This window comes from Acomys minous, assembly GCF_964271855.1.
Source record: "Acomys minous genome assembly, chromosome: 3".
In the NCBI taxonomy this organism is placed as follows: domain Eukaryota; kingdom Metazoa; phylum Chordata; class Mammalia; order Rodentia; family Muridae; genus Acomys; species Acomys minous.
The window spans coordinates 76,960,443-76,984,342 of NC_140485.1; the positions used below are offsets into that span (position 1 = coordinate 76,960,443).

General features: G+C 47.2%; 1 protein-coding gene across 4 annotated transcripts in view; it reads left to right on the plus strand.

Annotated features, from left to right (window-relative positions):
* The window catches only part of TTI1 (TELO2 interacting protein 1), a 58,934-nt gene extending 35,951 nt beyond the window's left edge, over window positions 1-22,983 (plus strand). For all 4 annotated transcript variants that reach the window (XM_084776774.1, XM_084776775.1, XM_084776776.1 and 1 more), the window contains 6 exons: window positions 911-1,102; window positions 5,110-5,258; window positions 8,604-8,744; window positions 10,922-11,126; window positions 11,414-11,501; window positions 22,272-22,983. In XM_084776774.1, coding sequence (XP_084632900.1) covers window positions 911-1,102; window positions 5,110-5,258; window positions 8,604-8,744; window positions 10,922-11,126; window positions 11,414-11,501; window positions 22,272-22,458 — 962 coding nt within the window. In that variant the 3' untranslated portion in view covers window positions 22,459-22,983. The remainder of the gene's footprint in view (window positions 1-910; window positions 1,103-5,109; window positions 5,259-8,603; window positions 8,745-10,921; window positions 11,127-11,413; window positions 11,502-22,271) is intronic.
* The last annotated feature ends 917 nt before the right edge of the window (window positions 22,984-23,900 follow it).

Sequence of the window (23,900 nt, forward strand, 5' to 3'; positions counted from 1 at the left end):
ATTCTCATAGTTCTGCAAAGCCTTTTTTTTTTTTTTCAGATTTATTTATTATTCAGGGCTGGAGAGACAGCTCAAAGGTTAAGGGCACTGACTGCTCCTCCAGAAATCCTGAGTTCAATTCCCAGCAACTACATGGTGGCTCACAACCATCTATAATATGAGCTGATGCCCTCTTCTGACCTGCAAGTGTACATGCAGACAGAACACTGTATATATAATAAAGATTTATTTATTATTTTATACAGTGTTCTGCCTGCACACCAGAAGAGGGCACAAGATCTCACTATAGATGGTTATAAGCCACCATGTGGTTGCTGGGAATTGAACTCAAGACTTTTGGAAGAATAGCCAGTGCTCTTAACCTCTGAGCCCCATGCCTGTCTTCTAATAAGGGGCATATCTTATCCTCAGAGTTACATCATTTGTATTCGTTCTCCAGTCTTGTTGTGGACGCTGCATGTTTCAAGTCCCCACTCTTTGCTGTGGCCATTTTAGAGTCAAGAGTTCCATGGTGAAGATTCCCATACCAAACAGTACACACAAATACAGTACAAAATGCAAAGGGAAAGCATTGTGCTGTATAAGGGACAGCCTTACTGGGAAAGTTCTGATTGTTCTAAAGTGTGAAGTGGTTTGGAATTAGCCAGATGTAAAGTAGGTGGGGGGGAAGTATTCTGAACATTTGAGAGCAGCATATATGGCTCTAAGGCAGGAAAATGCCTTGCATAGTGGAGCCACTAGAAGGCAAGTTATCAGGCGGCTGACTGGAGTGGTAAATGGTAGGGTTCCAGAAAGTAGTGTCTTGGTAATTCAGAGAGCTGTGCAGTCCTTGCCAAAGAGTTTGTTGTTCCTATAAAGTGCTCGTGCCCGTCACTGTAACCAGGGTCATCATGATAACATTTTCTTTCAGCCCAGTGGTTCCCAGACTCAGGCTCTACTGGGCAGCTCCCACAGCTCTGTGTGGAAGAGGAAGGAAGGCAAGCACCAGCAGCAGCTCCCGAGGCTAGCACCACAGCTGAGGACATCGAGCACTTTGTGCTGCGCTACCTCAAAGAGAAGGATGTGGCAGAGGGAAATGTTTCCGACCTTGTAACAGAAGAAGGTAATTGCTATTTATTTTGGTTTCACTGGTTCCTCCTTGAAACAGGTCATTGTGAAAACAACAAAATATCATTCCAGAAAGTGGAAGAAAAACTGTCTCAAACCTCATACTGTGCTATGCGTACAGGTGTGTGTGTGTGTGTGCGCGCGCGCGCATGTGTTCTCATTCCTTTTTAATACAAAAATGTTTACATGATTGCAGCCACAGTCTATGTTTTGTGCTGATGAGGACTGAGCCTAGGACTCAGTGCCATTGAGCTATACCCTGTATCCTCTGCACCAGAGTCTAAATGTACCAACCACATCCATTCGGTGTTGGGAAGGCAGCTACAGACTGCATTCCCCATCTGAAGTTGAAGTTGCCTCCAGCCTTATCGTGATAAACAGTGTGGCAAGGGATGATTCTGTGTGGGTGATCTTTTCCTACTACATGCATATCTCTATAAATTCCTAAAAGTGGGATTTCTCAGTCCAAGGTATGAGCATCATTTGATGCTGACCAGCGTGCCTTCCAGACAGTTCTGTCAATCTACATCTTCCCAACAATGGCAAGGGTGCAAAAAATACCTGTTTCACTTTTTTCTATGTTAACAACTTTAAAATGGCTTATTATTTCACTTTTTATATATTTGATTAATACAAATTGGACATACTTCTTTATGCTTCTTCCAGCTTTCCCCCCCCCCCTTCCTTAGGTCCATTGTCTATTCATGGGTTTCATCTTTCTTTATTGGTAGAGAAGGATTGCAGTGGTTTGGGTTTTTTTTTTTTTTTTAACCCATTTATATGAGAGAGGGGAAAAAGAGAGTTCAAGCCAGTAGCAGCTCTGGCCTCTTGTTTTATTCACAAACTCAATCTGGAGCTTCAGGTCACAGAAGGATTAATAAATTATTAGAATCGCCTCTGCAAATATAAAATGCCAAGTCATAATGAGCTTGGTGGTCCCAGGACTATCCTAAATCGAACTGAGTCCCAAATTAGTTTGTTAGGTTGGAAGTGAGCAGATTTCTTTTTTCTTTTTCATTTTTCCCATCTGTGCTCTGGTTCTAGTGCGCTAGAGCCAACAGGACCAGTATAACAGGAAAGTGAATGAACAGATTTCCTCCTGAGCAGTGGGAAGCAGCACAGGTCCAAACAAGGCTCTCAGCTGGCCTGGTTCTCACGGACAGAGTGCTCTGGTTGTAACCTGCCTGGCTTTGTTCTCTATTTCTTTGCCGAGCCAACCCAAACCTTTCTATGACCCACACTCCAACCTCACTCAAGCCTGCAGCTCTGAAGGAGCAGGGAGTCGGGGTGGTGACTGGGCAGCTTTCATGACCAAAGTTGCCATTCCGGTCCAAAATTCAAGCCCCATCAATAAACCTTCTCTTCTGTGATTAAGCTATCTGGTTCTAGAGCTGGTGACATAATTCAGTCAATAAAGTGTTTGCTCTGCAAGCATGAGGACCTGGGTTTGATCCTCAGAATTCACATAAAAAGCCTGGCTTGATGGGCTGGAGAGATGGCTCAGCGGTTAAAAGCACCGACTGCTCTTCCAGAGGTCTTGAGTTCAATTCCCAGTAACCACCTGGTGGCTCACAACCATCTATAGTATGATCTGATGTGCACTGTATACATAATAAATAAACAACAAAACAAATAACCTTAAAAAAATTTTAAAAGCCTGGCTTGGTGGCATAGGCCTATAATCCCAATATTTAGGATGTGAAGACAGGCAGGTCCCTGAGCTCTCTGGCCAGCTAGCCTAGCCTATTCAGTGAGCTTCAGACCAGATGAGAAATCCTATTTCAAAAAATAAGGTAGAAGCCGGGCGGTGGCACACACCTTTAATCCCAGCACTTGGGAGGCAGGGGCAGGTGGCGAACACTGAGTTCGAGGCCAGCCTGGTCTACAGAGTGAGTCCAGAACAGTCAAAAGGCTACACAGAGAAACCCTGTCTCAAAACAGAAAAAAAGAATCTCATTGTGTAAATTGTAGTGTGTCCCACAGGAAACCCTTCTGTCCACACTTCTTTGCTTGTAAATGTTCGTTGCGATGACTCATTGGTCTGGTATGGGGCCTCTGGCTTCTGCTACTCTATCAGTACTGGAACCTCACTGAGGAGTGATCTCTCCCCTCCCTCTTGCCTTGCCACCAGCAGTGGGTAGGAGAGATGGCCTGATGGGGTCATGAGAGCAGCAGAGCTGACCTTGATGGCCCGGCCCTGGGTGAGCCAGTCTCAAGGGTGTGAACATCGGAGAGCTGGCCCCATAACTTGGCAGCTTGTCTACTGTGTAGCAGCATAGGCAAGAAAGCTGGTCCTGAGGAGCAGGAGAGCTGTTCCTGCCTCTTGCCTGGGCAGCACAATAGAGCCGGCCCTGAGTGGTTCAGGTGAGCCAGTCCCAAGGGCATAAAGATAGGAGAAACATCTCTACCTCTTGTCTACTGAAGGGTGGCACAGACAAGAGAGAGATGCTCTCCTCCCCTTCCTCATCCCTCACCATCTATGGCAGGTGGGAGAGCTGGCCCCAGGGTCATGAGAGTGGAAAACTGAACATGTTCATCACCTGCTGCAATTCTTGGGAGAGTGGACCCTGTGCCTCAGTGGTCAGTGGGCTGACCAACTCAGACACCTCTCAGGGCCGGATCCAGGATTTTTAATTGGTCTGCTCCAACATCTAGCCCATTGATGAACTGCTGGAATGCGTGGCTTTCTATGACACAGGGCAACAACTGGACAGCTTTTGAAGAGTAAAACCCAAGTTTGACTTCTAGCCTTTACATGCACGAACTACACATACACACAAGCACACAGAGATCTGGCTCTAGTGGATAGCTGCTAGGATCAGATGGAATGAATCAAACGTTCCTCCAAAACCAGAGGCTCCCATTCCTGAAACAGCACTCAACAACAGGCAGATTTCAAACAGGAGAACTTCTTCTGAGGAAAAGCAGTCTAACCCTATCACTCTTGAAATTATCATTTTTCCTGGGCATTTGATTTCCTTGACTTTATAAGATTGTTTGTCTTGATAACAGGTTTGGCAAGAACATTCTGCTTAACCACATAAAGGCACTTTATACATCTAAGGTCCCTTTCTCTAAGAAAGCCAGTCTGCAGATGCATTTCTGTGTATCTTCTCAGCTTCTAGTGGAGACTAGTACAGCGTCTGTTAGAAGGTTCAGGTTTTCCAGCAGAGGAATCTGAACCCAGAAAAGTTACCAAAGCAGTGCCCAGCTCAGTGGGAAGCTTACTCACAGCTTGGCACAGCAGGTCAGAGTGGGGCCACTGTGGAGATAGGAAAGCCCTAGAGGATGGGATTGGGCCTGGGTCTCAGGCAGGGAGAGATGATAAGAACTGTGACGTCCTCTTCACCCACTCTGTAAGCAGCAAATGCCTTAGCCCTTTGCTGCAGGTGAGGTGATGCACAGTGGGAGGAGGTATTAACAGGTTCTAGGGCTCCCTGGTCCAAGCCTCATGTCTGTGTATTGCACCAGGCTGCCATATAATGTCAGCTCTCAAGTTTTTGGTGCTGGTCATCCACAGATCTTACAAGCTAGCAGAGATGATGAGCTTTGGCCATCGGTGGTCAAGGGATGAATCAGAAAGAAAGGAAAGAACAGAGGAAAGGCCACCCAGGACACGGCCCATGTTAGGACTCCAAGTTAGAGCTGTGACCTAAAATTTCAAATCGTCTGTTATCTCATTACCTATCCCTCCCAATGCACTGTTACTCTTCCTCCCCTGCAGAAATGCATATCATAGAGTCTGTGCTGTATCTCAAAGGTGAGGTTATGGGGCAAGGAGGGAGATGGGGTCTCACTGTGTAACCGTGCCTGACCTCAGAGCCTGATATCCACCTGCCTCTGCCTCCCAGGCACTTGAGATTGTAGGCGTGCACCACCACACCTGGCAAACTTTTTGATTTGTGCAGCTTAGCTTTTAAGTCCTATTCTGGAGTCTGAAGCTGGCAGTCAAGCTAGGTGGGACACCTCTCTAAAACATTGTCACCATTTCCATTATTTCAGAGGAGCAGTCAGCCCCTCCCAAGGTGGATGAGAATGACACCCTTCCAGATGTGGAGCCACCACTGCCAATGCACATCCAGATAGCCAAGGACGTGATGGAGCGCTGCATCCACTTGTCATCAGATAAAAATCTAAAAATCCGACTGAAGGTCAGTGTGTGGCCCATCATGCATAGAGTAGCAGGTCTGAGATGTGTTATAGTCAGTGATGACAAGATAAGCAAGCAAATTCCCTCATCTCCTTGTCCATGTTTGATGTCCGTGAGGAGCATCAAGAGGAGTTTCCCTGTGGGACAACAGTTTTAACATCTTTCTGTGTCAGCTCAGGTGACAAGAGGAACTGCGTCCCCTTCCTTGGAAAGCATGGCGCTTGGCAGCTCTCCAAGGCAAGGAATACCATGTGCTTCGAAGGCTATCATTTCTGTGTTGCCCTAATGAAGGGTGCAATTTAGTAACTTAAGGTGGTTCTTCTGAGCCTTATCCTTATTTCTATTTCTGTTTCTTTCCTTCTTTTTTGTTTGTTTTTTGGTTTTTCGATACAGGGTTTCTCTATGTAGCCTTGAATTTCCTAGACCAGGCTGGCCTCAAACTCACAGTGATGCGCCTGCCTCTGCCTCCCAAGTGCTAGAATCAAAGGCGTGCACCACCACACCTGGTGTTTGTTTGTTTTTCAAGACAGTTTCTCTGTGTAGCCCTGGCAGTGCTGGACTCACTTTGTAGACCAGGCTGGCCTCAAGCTCAGAGATCCACCTACCTCTGCCTCCCAGAGTGCTGGGATTACAGGCGTGCACCACCACACCTGGCTCTAGTACTTCCTGTAATTTGACTTTCTCATATGTCAGCAGTTCCCAGGCAAAGCCCCCATCACAAGGACTGAGCTACACAAGTGACTCAGTGAAAGGACATTGGGGACAGGGACTTCTCCCCACCCCGAGCAGGAGGGAGAACAACTGCCTTAGCCACGTTAGTGGCCGTGTTAACTGATGTGGGTGAAGGCACCATGTTACCACCAGTGTCAGGATTTGTGTGACGAACCTTTTTCAGACTCCCTAAGACATCTTCCCATTCCACATTCCACGGGCGTCCGGAGCGGGGTACGTGTGATGTGCAAGATTTCAGTTTTAGTACCTAGTTACTGTTTAGCAGCCTTCTGAACACTCTTTGTGGCCACTACATACATATTGCAGTTATTAACAGTGTCAGTTGGTGACAGGCATGGTGGCACACTCCTTTAGTTCCCGCACTTGGGAGGCAGAGACTGACAGATCTACATGAGTTCGAGGCCAACCTGGCCTGTGAAGCAAGTTCCAGAACAGCCTGGACTACACAGAGAAACTGTTTCAAATAAGAAAAAAAGTATCAGTTGGGCTAACAAGATGGCTCAGCAAATAAAACTGCTTGCCACACTCCCAAGACCTCTCTATTAATGCTGTGGCACATATACTCTGGTACACAGGTACACACACAGAGACATATACAATAATGATAAATAAATCTTTTAGAAGCCTGTCAGTATAGGAGTTAAACCCATGAAGCCTCTGCCCTTTACTAGCCTGCAACCTTGAGTGAGCCTTTACATCAGTGTGAGGAAAATGAGGGCAAGGCTATCACCCTCACAAGATTGTTCATACAAGATACAAGAGCCTGGTGTATGACATGCACACTCATTCATTCCCTTCCTCTATTGAGCCCTTGTGCAGGGCATGCAGAAGACAGGTACAGATGTGAGCCCTGACTTTGTGGAGCTTCCTATCTCTTTTGGAGTGAGGACAGTACACGCACATATCCAAGCTTACGAGGCCTAGTGAGGGGCTGGAGAGATGGCTCAGAGGTTCAGAGCACTGCCTGCTCTTCCAAAGGTCTTGAGTTCCATTCCCAGCAACCACATGGTGGCTCAGAACCATCTACAATGAGATCTGGTGCCCCCTTTTGGTGTGTAGGTGTACATGCAGACAGAACCCTGTATACTTAATAAATAAATCTTTTTTTAAAAAACGGTTTAGCAAGGTGATGAGTAGGCACTGTGATAGAGAAGGGTAATCTATCCATAAGGCAGCAACATTTCTAAAGGTTGAAGAGCTCTATGCAAAGAACAAAGGCAAGAGGGGGGAAATGGACATTTTTTAATCCACAAAATAAGATGTAGCTTGTCTAGACAGTGACAAAGGCAGCCAGTCACACTAAAGCCATTGGTGCTGCACTCTTGCCCTCTTCTGGCCTGCTAAACTTTCTCTTTTATCTGCCAACTCTGTCTCCTCCAGGGGCATGGCTTCTCCTAGTCTGTGCCTTAGCTGTGGGGTCAGCTGGTTGTAGGTGATGCCTGTATGTAAGACTCCATTGGCCAGCTTCTTTCACTCTGCCTTTCTGACTTATGGACACATACCCTGTGTGCTCTCCCAGGGCTCCCATCCTTGCAAAGCCTGTGTAGGCTGCTGTGCTGACCACTACCTACAGTCATTGCTGCCTGTCGGTGCTCAGCAATAGACTAAAGGTCAGTGTGCATCTAGGCTAGGCCAAACCTGTCTGATAAGATTGGCTTACCCTCAGTCTCCTGCCAGCTTCTCAGCCTGCTCCTCCTCCCTGCTTCCTGTCTCCTTCCGTGCCACTGCTGCTCATTTCCTACACCCGACTCTGAGAAGCTCCGTTGATGTCAGACAGGGTCCAAATCCTTTCCATTTATGGTTGTTCTGACATCGTGTGACCACACGTCTTTGCTGTGGTCTAAGGGCCTCTTCTTCTCATGTGGCTGCTCTCATTTCTTTTTTCTTTCTTTTTTAAATATTTATTTATTATTTATACAGTATTCTGCCTGCATGTGAGCCTGCATGCCAGAAGAGGGCACCAGATCTCAATTTAGATGCTTGTGAGCCACCATGTGGTTGCTGGGACTTGAACTCAGGACCTTTGGAAGAACAACCAGTGCTCTTAACCTCTGAGCCATCTCTCCGGTCCCTGTCTCATTTCTTAAGCAGGACAAGCTCTGGGTCATTTTTGGTTTGGTTTGGGGAGTGTTGATGCTAGGGATGGAACTCAAGGCACTGCACATGCTCTGTAAGCACTCTGCCACTAAGGTGTAGCCCAGCTTCAGGATCGTCTCTGTTGTGGTCCAGCTATAGGAACTCTCACTGTGTGCTGAACTAGTGCCTGCTCACCATTGGTGTCTTTTAGAAGCTGTTCCTCAGAGACACTTTCCAAGGTCTGTGCTTTAGAGGTTTCTCTTCATTTCTTTGCACTGTACCCTTCATACATGGTACAGTAGCTCTATATATTTTGCCCTTTTACACGATTGTTCCCTAATACATGGCCTGGACTGAGCTCAACAGGAGTGGCCAAAGGTGTGGAAAATTAGGAGCATGTGATTTTGGAACCAAAAGATCTATCCAGTTTCTATTACTATCTTAATGTATTTCTCAGGCTCACTGTTGAACTGTGACTCGGTCCTAGGCATATGGTTTCAAGCTCGGCTGCCTGATGAAATCCTGACTTTTCTTTCAGGTCTTGGATGTGCTAGGTTTGTGTGTGGTGGTTCTACAGACCCACAAGAACCAGCTCCTTCCCCTGGCTCATCGGGCCTGGCCTTCACTCGTGTGCCGACTCACAAGCGATGACCCCCTGGCAGTACTCAGAGCCTTCAAGGTACTGATACCCATCTGTCATGGGATGCAGGTCCCAAGCACAAAACTCACCCCATCTTCTGCTCCATTTTTCCTTCTCTGACCTCTGGACACAGACCTTGAAGAAAGTACAGAAAAATAAGAAAAGCACAGAAGAGACCAAATGATACTGTCTTTAGAATTTAAAGCTGAGTGACTTCGTAAAGCGAAAGCCACCAGTATTTACTGATCATCTCTTGTGTGCCAGGCAGTAATCTTGGCATTGCCCACATGGAAACATGTCATAGTCACCTGTAAGGTGCCTAGTACCTCCATTTTTGGCCAAGAAGGAAACAAGTTCAAAGACAATAACATGCCCCAGGATTGTACAGCTAGTAAGGGATAGAACCCAGGTCAGGTTTGTGCTTAGTAAACTGTATGAGAGTCAAGGTGATGGGCCCACTTCTGCCTAGCCCAAGCCCACAGTCATCCATTTTCTGGAGAGACTTAGGTGCAATTTTGTCAAGGATGAAATAAAACTCTGGTGAAGGCCTTTGAAACACTACAGCCCTGAAGAGATGTCACTCGCCTTCGTTAGGTTTGGCTTATATTAGCACATGAATTTTCACTTCTTTATATCCTTCCTTGTTCTAAAAAGCACTTAACAGCATCCTACAGAAATACGTTTACCATGCAAGACAGCATAAATTAGAAGTGGATGAGCAAGGTGAGGCAGAGGGAAGAGGTGGAGGGGTGGCAGATGGGAGCTGGGAATGTCGTCAGTGTGCCCAGCAGAAGCAGTGTGTCTCCTCTAAGGCCCTCCTGCAGATACTAAGACTACCAGCTTATATTCATGACATAACTGTTAACATTAATACCAAAGAAATGATGTGTGTGTGTATATGTAAAGAGGGAAGGAGGAGCTAGAGAAGGCTTGTGTGCGGTGTGGAAAGAGTAAGGAGAGAGCCTGAGGGAGGCTGAGAGGGAAGGAGGTATTACTAAATCTTATTCACATGTACTGTTCCCCTTTATGAAAATTAATAGGTGAGTTGAAATGACAGCCAGTGTAGGAAAATGAAAACATACAAAGATATGTGCACTGCAAGTAGGGCTGCTTTTTCCACATGCAGATACATTAATAGTGCTTTACCTGAGATCATATGATGCAGCTAAGAGAGCCCCTTACTCCACAGACTGGACAGACGCTGGGTGCCCATTAAGCCTTGCTTACTGATTCTTAAAAGAAATTCCTATCCTCCTGTTCACTCAGTCTTGTGCAGCAGGGCAAAACATTTCAATATGTTCTGCTACAGAAAGTTTAAACGAAACATGCAAAAAGACTGCCTGTTGTGAAAGATAGAAAAGGGGTGATGTACATGAGAGATTGTGCAGTGGAACACAGCGCACACTGGCGGCTCCAGCCACAGGGACCAGCCTTGGCTTAGGCAGAGACCGCAGTCTGGTCACCTCCTGATGCCTGCACATGGCAGCTGCTGAACCTTGAGTGTGTGTTTGCTCAGCTAGGGGGAGTTGAAAGCCCCAGCCTTCTCAAGGGATGTGAAGAAAATTCCAGAGATGATCCACATGAACCACTTTCTCTCTCTCTCTCTCTCTCTCTCTCTCTCTCTCTCTCTCTCTCTCTCTCTCTCTATCCTCTTCCCTCTCTCTCCCTCCCTCCCTCCATTCTTCCCTCCCTCTCTCTTCCTCTCTCTCCCTCCCTCCCTCTCTGTCCCTCTCTCTCCTTCTCTGTCTCTCTCTTTCTCTCTCTCTCTCTCTCTCTCCCCCTCCCTCTCCTTTGTCTCTCTTCCTTCCTCTCTCTCCCTCTCTGTCCCTCTCTCTCCCTCTCTCTCCCTCTCTGTCCCTCTCTCTCTCTCTCTCCTTCTCTCTCCCTCTCATTCTCATTCTCATTCTCATTCTCGCTCTCTTATTCAAAAAAGGAAAGGAAATCAAGGTATTAATCATATTATTCATCCAACCCACGCACCCTCTGAATTACTCTCCATGTAATCTGTATTTATGGGTAGAAGCATCCATGCCTTGGAAGCAGAGACCTCCAAATTCATAACTGTCAGAATCACAAACCATGGGCAAGGAATTAACAGCAGTAATTCTATTTTTTCCCTAAGTAGAGACCTAGATAGAATTGAATTACCAAGCATGTTTCAGCCCTCTTGCTGCTTTAGCAATGTGCAGTCACCAGGCTGGGGACTGTTTCTGCAGGTTTTACAGACGCTGGGAAGCAGATGTGGTGATTTTCTACGGAGCCGGTTCTGCAAAGACGTCCTGCCAAAATTGGCCAGCTCCTTAATCACCCAGGCCCCCATCAGTGCCAGGGCTGGACCAATTTATTCTCACACACTGGCCTTCAAGCTGCAACTGGCTGTCTTGCAGGGCCTGGGTCCTCTCTGTGAAAGTCTGGAATTAGGTAGGTACCACATGGGTCTCCTGGTCACAGAGCCTGCACATGACTTGATGTCCCTGCTTTGCATCCTGTGCATAGTGGCCCTTGTGTCCCTTACTTCCCGTCTTGTACACTTCCTTTGGTCCGCCCTGCCCCTCCCCCCCATCTGTTCTTTTACTTTAGGATATTCCTGGTTGCTGGACAGAGTAACCTTGCATGGCTAATCCTGGGTCCCTAGACAACGATTGGTTATCACTTGTCCCAAATGCAGTGTGAAGGCCTCAGGCTTGTTTTGTTTTTCCACCCTGCAGGTGAGGGTGACCTGAATAAAGTGGCTGATGCCTGCTTGATTTACCTCAGCACCAAACAGCCCGTGAAATTACAAGAGGCTGCCAGGAGGTACGTCTGCTTCATCACCCGCATCTCTTTACGTTTGTTCTAAATTATAGATGATTTGCTAATGGCGGGCAGAGTTGAGGGAATCTCTGCTCTCTTTTCTCTCTCCTTGCCAGGTTGATTTCTTTAGCTGTGCCAACTCCAAAGATGGTATTTTGACTAGATGCGTTCTCTCTGCACGAGACCTTTTCTGTGCTGCAATGTCAGCAACAATTCCTGCAGGGCACAAAGCAGAAATGCTGGGTGCTGGAGGAGACCCAAACCCTCCTCACTGGAGTTTCCACCTTTCTACTCTGTTCCTTGTGATCAGTGATGCAGCATCTTTCTATGTCTCTGCTCTCTCCATAGCAAGGCCAAAGGGAAGCACTAGTGTGACTAACGCCACAAAGTTTTATATGGTAGAAGATCGTGTGCAAAACTGTGCAGTGCAGGCAGATGTGTGCCCATTTCTAGAGCCCATACTTCTGGCAGTAAGCTGACCCAAAGAACAACTTTTGATTCCAAAATTACATGAACCTAATTTCCCAGAGTTTTTGCTAAGCCTGTTAGAGAGTAGCTGTGTCTCTAGCACAAGCCATTTCAGTTCTTCAAGGATTTTACTCCTAAGCCGAAACTGAGCACAGCAACACTCTTAGCTTGCGACCCCAAGTACACCCTGGCCGCCTTTGCCCAGCACTCTTGCCCGCTGGGAACAGCTGTGCATTGCAGCTGCCTGCCCCTGGACACCTGCTGCTCATGCTGCCTGACCTGCTAACTTCACGTGGGCAGAGTTAGCCGTGATCATTGCACTGGGGTGGGAGTCAGGCAACTCCTCAGTCCACCCAGGGAGCTGGGAACGCTGTTCCGACTGTGGAATGAGGAGAGCAGCATGCTCCCTTATAACCCTGCACTCCCTGCAAGGAAAGGGAGCACCTTCTGGAATTGATTTATTGTCTTTGCAATTCTTTGCTCTTGATTTGCTTGGTAGCTTTGCTTCCTTCTGTCCCGTTCCCGTCAAATCTCTGAGACCCAGAATCAGGCATGGTTTCTGGAGCATAGAGGTGCGTCCCAAGGAGCTGCATCTCCAGGGAGGGTGAAAGTGACCCTCCCTGGGCTGTTGCGCTGTGACTTAAGGTGCAACCCAAGTAGAAGATGGCTTTATCTTAGAATACGTTCTTTTGAGTTATGAAAATCTGATCTTCACACTTCCTATCCCAGTCTGCTTTTCCTGCATTCACTGCATCCCATCCTTCAAGTTGAGAGCCATAAATAAGCTAATACATTTATCTTTTCATTTCTAATTCCTTTTTGCCCCTAAAACTGACCTTACTGGACCTTACTGAACTGGACCTTACTGAACTGGACCTTACTGAATCTTAAGTTGGTGTTAAGGTGGCTAGAGGAGGAGACTGCAGCCTGACCATTTGGCTGCTGTTCCCTTTGTTCCAGCACCTTCTCTTCCACCAGAGGTTGAGTCAGATGGCCTGTCTCTTTCTTGTGCAAAGGAGAAGAAGTACAAAACTGATTGCTTCACCCACACCTCATCTGTAAACTTACTTTTAAGAGAGGGCTGGGAGGTGGGAATCAGTGTTGTCCTTGATCAGGAACTGATTTGGCACCTTAATTCAGAAATCAAATCAATTTAGCTCTCAGAATGGGAAGAGTCACCCAAGGCCTGGTGCCCTGAGCCACCTACCTCGTGGAGTGAGTGCCCCGGTGGGACTGAGCCTACTGAAGCAGTCATGGTGGTCCTGAGGGAGAGTGAGAGGAGGCCTCACCAGTGTGTCCTTAATTCTCTTTCCTTAACCTCTGTGCCCCTTACTAAGAGAATGCCTATCTGCCCATTTGGAAAACTTGCTGATCCTCTTGCACTCCAAATACAATATAATCAGGGCACCGTATCCCATGACATGAGCCACCGCAGAAGCCTCCGTTTCAGCTACTGCCTCCACCTCTTCCCCTCACTATTCACCACATAACTGTCAGAGAGACACAACATACCCTCTCCTGGGAGAAGGGTTAGCTGTTGTGTTTAGGGAGCTTGTAGCAAGTTGTTTTTTTTTTTTAAGATGTATTTATTTATTATGTATACAGTGTTTTGTAACAGAAGAAGACACCAGATCTCATTATAGATGGTTGTGAGCTACCATGTGGTTGCTGGGAATTGAACTCAGGACCTTTGCAGCAAGTTTTTTAAAGAGACAAACCTCAGTGTACTCTCCAGAAGTAACAGGGAAACTCAGAAGGGTCCACAGATGGCCCACCTCCCTTCAGAACAGGTGAGCTCCCCTCTGTTCCACTGTCTGCCAGAGAGCTAGTGAGGGAAGCTTGGAGGGCCAGGGACTGCTCAAGCCCCTGCCTTTACCAGATGGAAAGCACCTGGGAGGAGGTGCTTCTGTGGGCCTCAGAGCCACAGTGATGTGGAGCACAGACAAAGGTGGCAACTGGTGAACATCCTTTTCATCCGCATCACGGCTGGCTTTTCCTTCCTTCTATTTGCTTTCCTGGCTCCAAAGAATGACCAAGCCTCTGTTTGCTTTTTTAATTTGTTATATTAAATATAGCCTTCGTGGCAGGCTTTTACATCTAGGTTGTAAACTCTGGAAATGGAAATTGATCAGGGGATGGTTGATATAACCAAGGCTGTAAATGCTAAGAGTGGAGATGCCATTCCAGTTTAATGCTTTTATCTGGCAAATGTGCCTCGTAAGGAGGGGCATAAATCTTACAACTTGGGGGAGGGGCGGGGGCAGGAGAGAACCTTGCTGCTTATTACCACCAGGTGTCACTGTTAACTGGTGATGGCCTTGGGGGAAGCTTCTGATCCCATTTAAGTCACTTCAATGAATGACAAACAAGTAAATCATATTGAGGGTGTAGAAAGAGTGGCCAGTGAACCAATAGCTGCAATGAAGGCAGTGTCAGTGAGAGTAAGCCCTAGGTCAGCCTGGCCCCACCTAAACCTGAGGCAGAGACAAACTAAACTGATTTAAATTCCCAGGTGGGCCTGAGGCCCAGAATATCTCCCAGCATGCACTTCTGTGCCCCTCTCACCACTGGGGCTTTTACAGTTTCATACTGAAAAGAATTCTAGAGGAGAGCAACCACCCTTATCCCCATCCCAATTTCAGTTTTCTCTTGCGTATGTGCACTCAGTGGGCCAATCTCCTGCTAGCTCTCTGTCCCACAGTGAGGTCTTATGTGTCATATGTACCTTCACTCTGGGCTAAAAGCAAATAAAACTAGGCAGTATCTACTAGTGAAGCCATGAGGCCCGTGCCAAGTAGGTTTCACGATAGAACAAAGCTCCCAGTCTGCTTGGTCCCCTGCCCTCATCTGCCAACCCAGGCCCTAGCTAGGGATGCAGGTAGCCACCAGCTGGTGTACCAGCTTCTGACCATGCAAGTGCTGATGCTGTTTGTGGGGGAGGGGGAGCAGGCAGCACAGTACTCACTCTCCTTCCTTCACCTGGCCGTTCTGTGAGAGCAAGAAGAACCAGGTGGGCAAAACCAGCTTTAGACTCTACGCCCTACACTACGCGGCCACATAAGGTCTGTTGCTTTTCAGTTCCTCCCTCTATGAGGGGATGGTGGTACTGCCCTCCTCACAGGGTCTTTGTACAGATGAGTTGTTTTCATGTGGTCAGAAAGTCAACTCTGACAACTGTGTGGTGAACCCCTTTGTGCCAAGCACTGTTCTGGCTGCTAAAAACAGAGAGAAGACAGGAGGCCTTGCCCTCACAAAGCGTGTGTTTCAAAGTATGTTTCTATATGTATGCACACATGTAAGAAATGCATGTGTATAGACATTAACCAAATATATGATGTGTTGTGCATGTGTTACTCCTGTATACATATGGATGTATCCTTCCTTCTAAATGTACTACTCACTGAAATCTGAACTAGGCTTTCTTCTCAAGAGGGTCTTTTTAATGTTAATTGGGGTACTCCTCCCCACCTCCATTTGTGGGGGAAGTCAGGAGCAGGTTTGAAGGTTCGTTTATCAACTGACTTCCCTGCTCTCTTCCTAGCAGTAGGATCCCAGCCCATCAAAGAACCAGCCGGTGCCTTCAAACCCTGGGCAACACAGACTAGCACAGGCCCCTTCATTTCAACCCTGCCAGAGCCCGACTCCTCTCCCCACCACACACAGGCCTGTCTGTGTGAACCAATCAGGAGCCACAGAGGTGATCCTCTAGTTCGGCTAGCTCAAAATGAGTAGCTGGTCCCCTGAATGGGGTGGGCAGCGCATTTGAGGCCTGGCTACAAAGCTGTTTCCCCCAGACTGCACCCGGCATGGAAATGAGGACACTCTTCATGGTTTTCCTTTTGACATTTGATTAATAGTTGACAAATTCAGACCCCAGTAGTTAGCTTTCCTATTATCCATCTTTTGACAGGCACTGCTGCTTTTCTTCTCAAGGCCCATTGTTCTAAAAATACACTCAGATCTGAAGCTGTTCGCTGTGCACATAGAGGCATGGTATCATGGTGTCAGATAAGAGACATCTGCCATGCAGATTACAAACCAAGCGGGTTACTGGGTTTCTGGTATGAAAGCAGGGATATCTGCGCTACTGAAACCGTGTATTGCCGGTACTTTCCCAATGCTGTAATGTGTCCTGGTTTGCCTTGTGTGTGTCTGTGTGTCTGTGTGTGTGATGCTTGTTCTTGCTGTACAGGCCAAGTGCTAAGATCATAGGCATGTGCCATCATACCCCACCAAAAATACATTTCTAGGAGCCATTTCTTATGGTGCCCATCAGTAGGAGCTGTTGGCCTAGTGCCAAAGCATTGGTCACAGAAAAATAATTTGAGTAGGAGAGGGCAAGATATGTAGATTGTCACAAAAGAACCATCTTTCTCACAGAAGCAGGAAACATTGCATATGGCCTGAGTATGTCAGCCAGTGCTAAGACCAGCTTTGAAGCCAGTGGCCTGCAGCACTGTCATGGGACCTTAGCCTGGGTGCCTGGAGGTGGAAGAGCCAGCCAAATGGAAGAGGCTGCATTTAAAACCCACTTAGTCAGACTTAAACCATTCTAGGTCCTGGCTTCCTTTGGAATTGTCTCTAACAGATTGGGCCTCTCCGTGTCATGTCCTTTTAACTGTGCACAAAGCAATGGAAGCATTCTACTGCATTTATGATACTCTGTCTTGTGATTCTTTAGAGGCATGATTAGCATTATGTACTGCTGCTGGTGTTTGTGGTTTTAAATCCTGTCCTCGCTGCATTTAAATATTTTTAATAGGAGTCTCTGAGTATGCTTGTTGGAGGTCGATCGATGGATGAATGGTTTTGAACAGGTAAATATAGTTAGGTCTAACAAGTAAGTATAGCTGCAAAGGTAATTGGTAGCATGTATTTGGAGAGTAAATTGTTGCTTCCAGTCATAATCCTCCATTCCCAACATTTAGAAACAAAAAACAGCCTCAGAGCAAAGGAAGATAGCTAAATTGAATAGCAGGAAAGGACAGGCTTGAAATACTGGTTAACCAATGAACCGAGACCCATTAGAGTAAATTACCGTGTATGGGAACACAGCCCCACTGCTTGCTGGCTGGGACAAGTCGACACCCTGGCATCCATTTGTTTAAAAGGAAGCACACAGCCTCATTTGCAATATTGGCATGCTTGGAGTAATGGAGAAGGAGATGGCCAGAGAAAGAGGGGTATAGAAGCAGTTCTGCCTGAAAGGGAACAACAGGCCTGCTTCCCAGTAAGTGGGTTTGCTCAGGCCCATGTGGAAAGAGTATGTACCATGCTTCTAAAGAGATACCCAGAACACTTCCCTAGATAACCCCCAAATAAACAAACAGATCACAGCACCACAAGTCCTTTCCCTCTGGCATTTGCCCTGACAACTCCTGAGAGCATTTTATAGATCCAGAAAGACACAGAGAGATTCAGATCCCTCAGGCAAGTAATTGACAGAAAGAGAATCGCCTGTCACCAGAGCTGGGAGCCCTGGGCTTCAGTTACAGTTTATTTAGCTATGCGGGACCCTGATTGGCTGACGGTTTTCTAGAGTCTCCTTTGGGCAGATGCTGTCTAGACAGAGATGGTGAAGACATACTCTGTTGCTGTGACACGGGGCTTTCTTTTTGGTTTTGCCACTGGGCGGGGGTGGGGGTAACCCAGCGCTGGTGCTGCAGAGCTGTGGAACTCTCTATCTGCCCCTGCATGTGCCTTAGGAATGCTCCCTGGCTGGCTGCGTCCACATCAGGCCTCCCATGGTCTAGCCAAACTACACTATGACATGTCTGTCTTTCCCAGCAGATGGTCCCTGAAACCACAGCCTTCCTCTACCACCTCTGTAGCATCCCAGAGACCTAGCAGTGTTTAGACTGACTGGGTGCTTGTACATGACTGAACCATGAAAATAAGGCCCTGGATCAGCCAGCTAGGTTCTATTGGCATACTTCCTGCCTCCCCAGGCCACCACACCCCAGGTGGCTCCCTGCAGCACCCTAGTGCTGATCCTGAAGGAGTGCTTTTCTTCTGTTGGTTTGGCCTCTAGAATTTATTACATACTTACTGATACCGTCAACTATAGATAGGGCTGAAGTGCAGGGAAATGGCTGCCTGCACGAAGTGAAATTCAATAAAACCGCATTTTAAGTGAAAAATCAGTATAAACACCAGGCTTCTTTGCCATGGAAACAGAGGTTGCTTAGAAACTGCCTAACGGCAAGTTCTAAATTTTTTAAAGTCAAGTTATCATTTAAGCTACACGGCCCTACAGGTTATTGAGAGATAATCACCTGCCTGGGGACATGTGGAGGCACGAGGCACAGCTGAGAGCCTCCCGTGCTCTGGGAACCAGGTAATCTCTTGATAGCTGTGCTCCCTGTAGCCGCCAATCTGGGCCTAGGGGAAGGCGAAAGGAGTTTTTGTTCAGGAGTTAAATAGTGTACGAGTGTTCTTTAGACAGTGTTTCTCTTTGGATTTGAAAAAAGATGAAACTGGCCATTTGGCGTGTCCAACAACCGTCCCTGCCTGTCTGGAGATGTTCCAGTCAGTTACCCTGGTCACTCAAAGCAGAGGGCTTGCCTTTGTGTTCTGGCTTGATTATGCAGGAAGGCTGGGTGGGAAGTGGCCCCAAGCAAGGTGCTCCAGAATCAAAGCCAGACCTCTGGAGGCCTCAGGCTCAGCTCCCAGTGGCAGGGCCAACAGGGCTCAAGTTAAGAATTTGTCAGTGTTTAGGGTTCAGCAGACCGCATGCCTCCTACCCAGCAAGAGTGCAGCTGAGCCTGCCAGCCATCTGCTTACATGGCACAGGGTTCACTCCCCACCTCAGGCATGCAGAATGTAAAATACACTGCATTTTGCTGTCTCTGAAATAATAAGCAAAATTAGAACCCTGTGGCAGAGAATTGGGCTCCACTAGGGGACTGTGAGATGAGTGAGACAAAAGACAAATGTCTTGCCCTTTTCAGACTGCACATTATCCATAGCGGGTGATGCTGCTAGCGTTGGTAGTGGAGATTGTCCCTCAGGCATGTCTCTCTCTCTCTCCCTCCCCCCCCCTTTCTTTCTCTCCCCCCCCTTCCTCCCCCTCCCTCTATGTCTCTCCTTCTCTCCCTCTCCCTCCCTTCTCTCTCCCCCCCCATGTTTGTGTATATCGCTGTCTCTGTTGCTCAACACTCCCATCTCTCTCTTCTCCCCCTTCTTCTCCATCCATCTCTGTATCTCTTCCTCGCTCTGTCTCTGGAACAGTGCTTTTATTACACACTCAGGGTGTTTCCCTCCCCTCTCCTCCCCTCAGAACAATCCCGTGGGGAGGCTGGGCTGCCTGTAATCATCTTTGGGAGAAAGTGGGAACAAGTTCTGGAAGCAGGATGATTTGCTTCCCGCAGCTGAGGCTGGAGGAGGAACTTGCTTGTCTTTGCCGAGTTGGGCCATCCACCTTCTTTTTGTTTTTTCGAGACAGAGTTTCTCTCTGTTAGCCTTAGAGCAAAACGTTGACATCCAAAGTGATTCCTAGGAACTGTACTCTGCTTAATAAAGGCAGGTGAACTCTGCACATCTCTCTTTGCCTTTCTGTCGGCGGTTTATTCGGAGCTCTCTGAGGTGAATACAGCATCCCATCCAGCTTGGAGCCTGTAGGCAGAGCAGAGCTTTGGCTGAGCTGGGCCATGGCACCTTCTGCTGACTGCTGCCCAGATAAAAGTATTCCTTAAAGGAAGAGCAGCTGCAGCTTGAGAAATTGTTCCAGTTCTTGAAGTAGAGGGAAAAAAATCAAATGAAATCATTTGCATTCTAACAGTCTTTGGCACCAAGGGAAAACTGTCAACGGTGTCACGTGTAAACAGAAATGTGCTTCCCAGTTTTTAGTGGGTTTTTTATCATTTCCTTCACCACTCTAATTATCAGAGATATTTTTGTTTTTAAACAAAAATTGTCTCCCACGCAGGCCCCATCTCTCTTCTGCAGTGAAGTGGAAACGATGAATTAGAATATTATAATCACTTCTTCAGCAAGCACTGTGTAGGTTATAAACACAAGATTATCCTAAGCTAAGAAACTTAAAATTGTTTAGGCACAGCACAGGCCCAGTTCATTTTTTAAAGCCTCCCTACACAGACACACACACATGCACATACACACACACACACACACACACACACACACACACACACACACACACACACACACCTACACCTGCCACCTACCTGTCTCCCTCCCCCCACATACAAGGAAAAAAGCAAAACTGGCTTCATTGGGCAAGGCTCAGCTCCTTCGAGGACACTGGTTTTTCAGAATAATGAAATTAAAAACCAAACTAAAAGCTGGGCGTAGTGGCGCACACCTTTAATCCCAGCACTCAGGAGGCAGAGGCAGGCGGATCGCTGTGAGTTTCAGGCCAGCCTGGTCTACAAAGTGAGTCTAGGACAGCCAAGGCTACACAGAGAAACCCTGTCTCCAAAAACCAAACAAACAAACATAAAAAAAAAACCCTAAACTAAAGTTTTCTTTAGCAGTAATTTTATTCCCATTTGACACTCAAAAGTATGCTAGAGGTCACTAGAAATAGCTGGCAAGAATGAGATTTGGTTCCTCAGATACATACTGTATGGTTATTCTTGGTAGGAAGGAGGAAGCAACTCCAGGGGCACACAGTGACCACCTGACAGGTGTAAACATTGAATGCCTGTTTCATTGTGTTTAGGGAGTGGAGACAAGGAAAGAGCTTGTATGTGTTCAGTACACATGGAATTTGTTTTAATTTATCACTGGTTAAATCTGTGGTAGAATCCGCTAATACAGGGGCTGGTGGTATTTTTAGCTGGTAAAGATGCATCACATGGAGATGGGCAAGAAAACATACAATGACATGTGTGTGAAAACTCTGTAACAAAATCCATTACTGTCTATGCTAACTTCAAAAATAAATTTAAAATATACCTGGGGGCTGCAGAGAGATTGTAAGGCCTTGCCAAGGAGTCTGATGTCCTGAGTTTGGTCCCAGGACCTCCATGGTGGAAAGAGAACTCTCCTGCAAGTTGTCCCCTGATCTCTGCACACATGCCATAGCATACACATAGCTAAACACACACAATAAATAATAAATGTTTTAAAAATTGCTTAAATGGAGTCAGTAGGGACTGATCTGTATTTTAAACCTTAGCAAAACCCTCAAAAATGAGAAAACTGAAGACAGGTGTGGTTGGTTGTACTAAAGGAACTCACCAGCACTTGGTAAATGGAGGCAGGAAGATTAGGAGTTCAAGGTCAACCTTGGCTACATAGCAAGCTTGAAGTCAGCCTGGGCTACATGAGACCCTGTCTCAAAGGAGGGGGGGAAAGAAGAAGAAGGAAAGCAATGGGGAAACTGAGGCAAGACCAAGTGTATAGTTTCCAAGGTTACATAGCTATGACTCATGATAGCAAAGTCAGTTCCTGAACTTCCTTGGTCGGACTTCAGGACCTTCCTCAGATCCTTTCAGAGACTGTGAAGATTCCAGGAAGGGGCATCCTTCAAGTCACCCGGTCCTCAGGCTCGTGAGAACCTGTTAATCAACAGGCACTCACTGCAGTGTGCTAAAGCAGCAGCCATGCTCGTGCTGCCGAGACAGGGAAAGGTGGGGACCACCTGGACACTGGGAGAAAACAGCCGTGTGTGTGTGTGTGTGTGTGTGTGTGTGTGTGTGTGTGTGTGTGTTTTACAGGGGACTGTCCACTATGGTGGCCCTAGATCAGAAACAGGAGTTGAGTGGATAATAGCTAAAAGTTCAGGTCAAGATAAAGGATTTCATTCCTGGCAGCATACCGTGACCCTGGCCCTTGAGCTCCAGGTTGTGTTTGTACAGGACATCAGTACTGTTTGCCTCAAGAACCTTGCCCAGCCTCCGGTGAGCACAGAGTCTATTGGCCCCTGTACCCAGCCCTTTAAGAAGCCATGGCTGAATGACCAGAATGGGTGTATCCAGGGCACATGAGGACCGTGAGGAAAGAAGTTAAGGCTTGCCCAGGTTCCCAGGCACAGCTGTGGTGCAGGGCTTCAGACTCTAGCTTTACCCTGAAGAGCTTTTTGTGTTGTCAATACTTCTCTCCTTGACTAATTACTGTTTACTCCATGTCAATGGATCAGAAGCTGTTCACCTGTTTCTGTAAGGCTTTGGAACCATCCTAATGGCCCTGTCTTAGGATCTAAAGTGGGTTCCGTCTGCTGTTTGAAGTGACTTGATATCGGGATCAATTCCTTCTCAGAGTGTCCAGTAACCAGCTCCTGGGACGAGCAGTAGCCTCCTCCCTCCTGCCTCTCTTACTCATGAACCCCTCTCTCCACAGCGTCTTCCTCCACCTGATGAAAGTGGACCCCGACGCCACCTGGCTCCTCCTGCATATGCTCTGCTGCCCTGTGCAGCGGTTCACAGCCCCGCACCCCAGCCTCCACCCAGTGCAGCTGCAGGGGGCCGCTGAGCAGCACAACCCCTACGCCACCAATGTGCGCCTCCTGCTTCTTCAGCTACAGTGACCCCGCCAGCCTGAAGTGAAGCTCAGCCACCCCTGCTAGAGGCGGCTGCAGCAGCACAGAGAAGTGCTGAAGGTGGATTAGACAGCCAATCGATGTATAAATTGATCGATCACACAACTGCTTAGAAATTGGATTGAAGGAAAGAAGCTGACTGTTACTTATATTTCACTCTGTGTTTTCAGATGACATCGCTGGCAGCTCTAAGAGTTTAACTCTTTTGCCTACTATCCGCACAGCCCCTCTGTCTCACAGGTCGGTCTCTCTCTCTCTCTCTCTCTCTCTGTCTCTCTCTCTCTCTCTCTCTCTCTCTCTCTCTCTCTCTCTCTCTCTCACACACACCCTTGTGCTCCAAGCTCCAAGTTCGATTCTCAGCACCCTCCGGTAGCTCACAACCATCCCTATTCCAGTTCCAAGGGATCCAGCACTCTCTTCTGACATCCTCAAGCACCAGACTTACACACGGTGCACAGACACACTGATGAGCAAAACACTCATGAGATAAATAAATCTTTTTAAATGTTCTTATTTTGGGGGGATAGACCTTTTTTTTCTTACATTTCTTTACTTCAGGGTGTGGGACGTGCTATGTCACACATCAGAGAACAGCTGTCCGGAATCACTTCTCTCCCTTCCACTGTGTGGTTCCCAGGGATTGAACTCAGGTCAGCAGGCTTGGCGGAAGCACCTTTACTTGTTGAGCTATCTTCCTAGCTTCCCCACACCCTACTTTTTTTTAAGGCACAATGTTACTCTGTAGCCTTGGCTATTCTGGAACTCACTACATAGTTCAGGCTGGCCTTGAACTCATGACAATTTGTAGAAGAATTTTAATTCAGAACATGGCTACTCTGGCAAGAGATCACATCCAAAGACCTTCTTTGGCTTAGGTCCAGGCATGGTGGTCTAGGCCTTTAATCCGAAATAATAACGGTAAAGTTAGTTTGTAGAAGGAAGCACCCATGTTTGAAAGTGATGTCTAATTGAGTGGCAGAAAATGTGACAAATCAGAGAAAGATTTGACAGAATAGCGTACAGCCAGCTTGCCATGAGGACAGAGAGGAGAGGGAAGCTACTTAAGGGGCAGTGCAGAGAGAGGGGAGGCAGTTTTACAGAGAGAACAAGCTAGACGTGGGTGAAGACAGAAGGAGCCAGAGAATGAGAAGGAGCCAGGAGATTAGAACAGATTCCTGGGGTTAGTTTGAGGCCAAGCAGCGCAATTCAGAGGCCAAGAGAAAAGCTAGATTGAATTAAGTCAGCTGAGAAAGGAGTTTGGGCCAGAACAGCTGAAGTGAACCAACCAGCCCAGTGCTCAGTTAGAACAAGAAAGGGTGAGCTGATTAAGCAGTAAGTCTCAGAGGCTGAAAATGTTCTCTAGGCCTAGGTTAGATTGAATGGAAGCTAGAAGCTTCCAGGACTAGGCCTTGGTTAGCAGCAGATGGAAG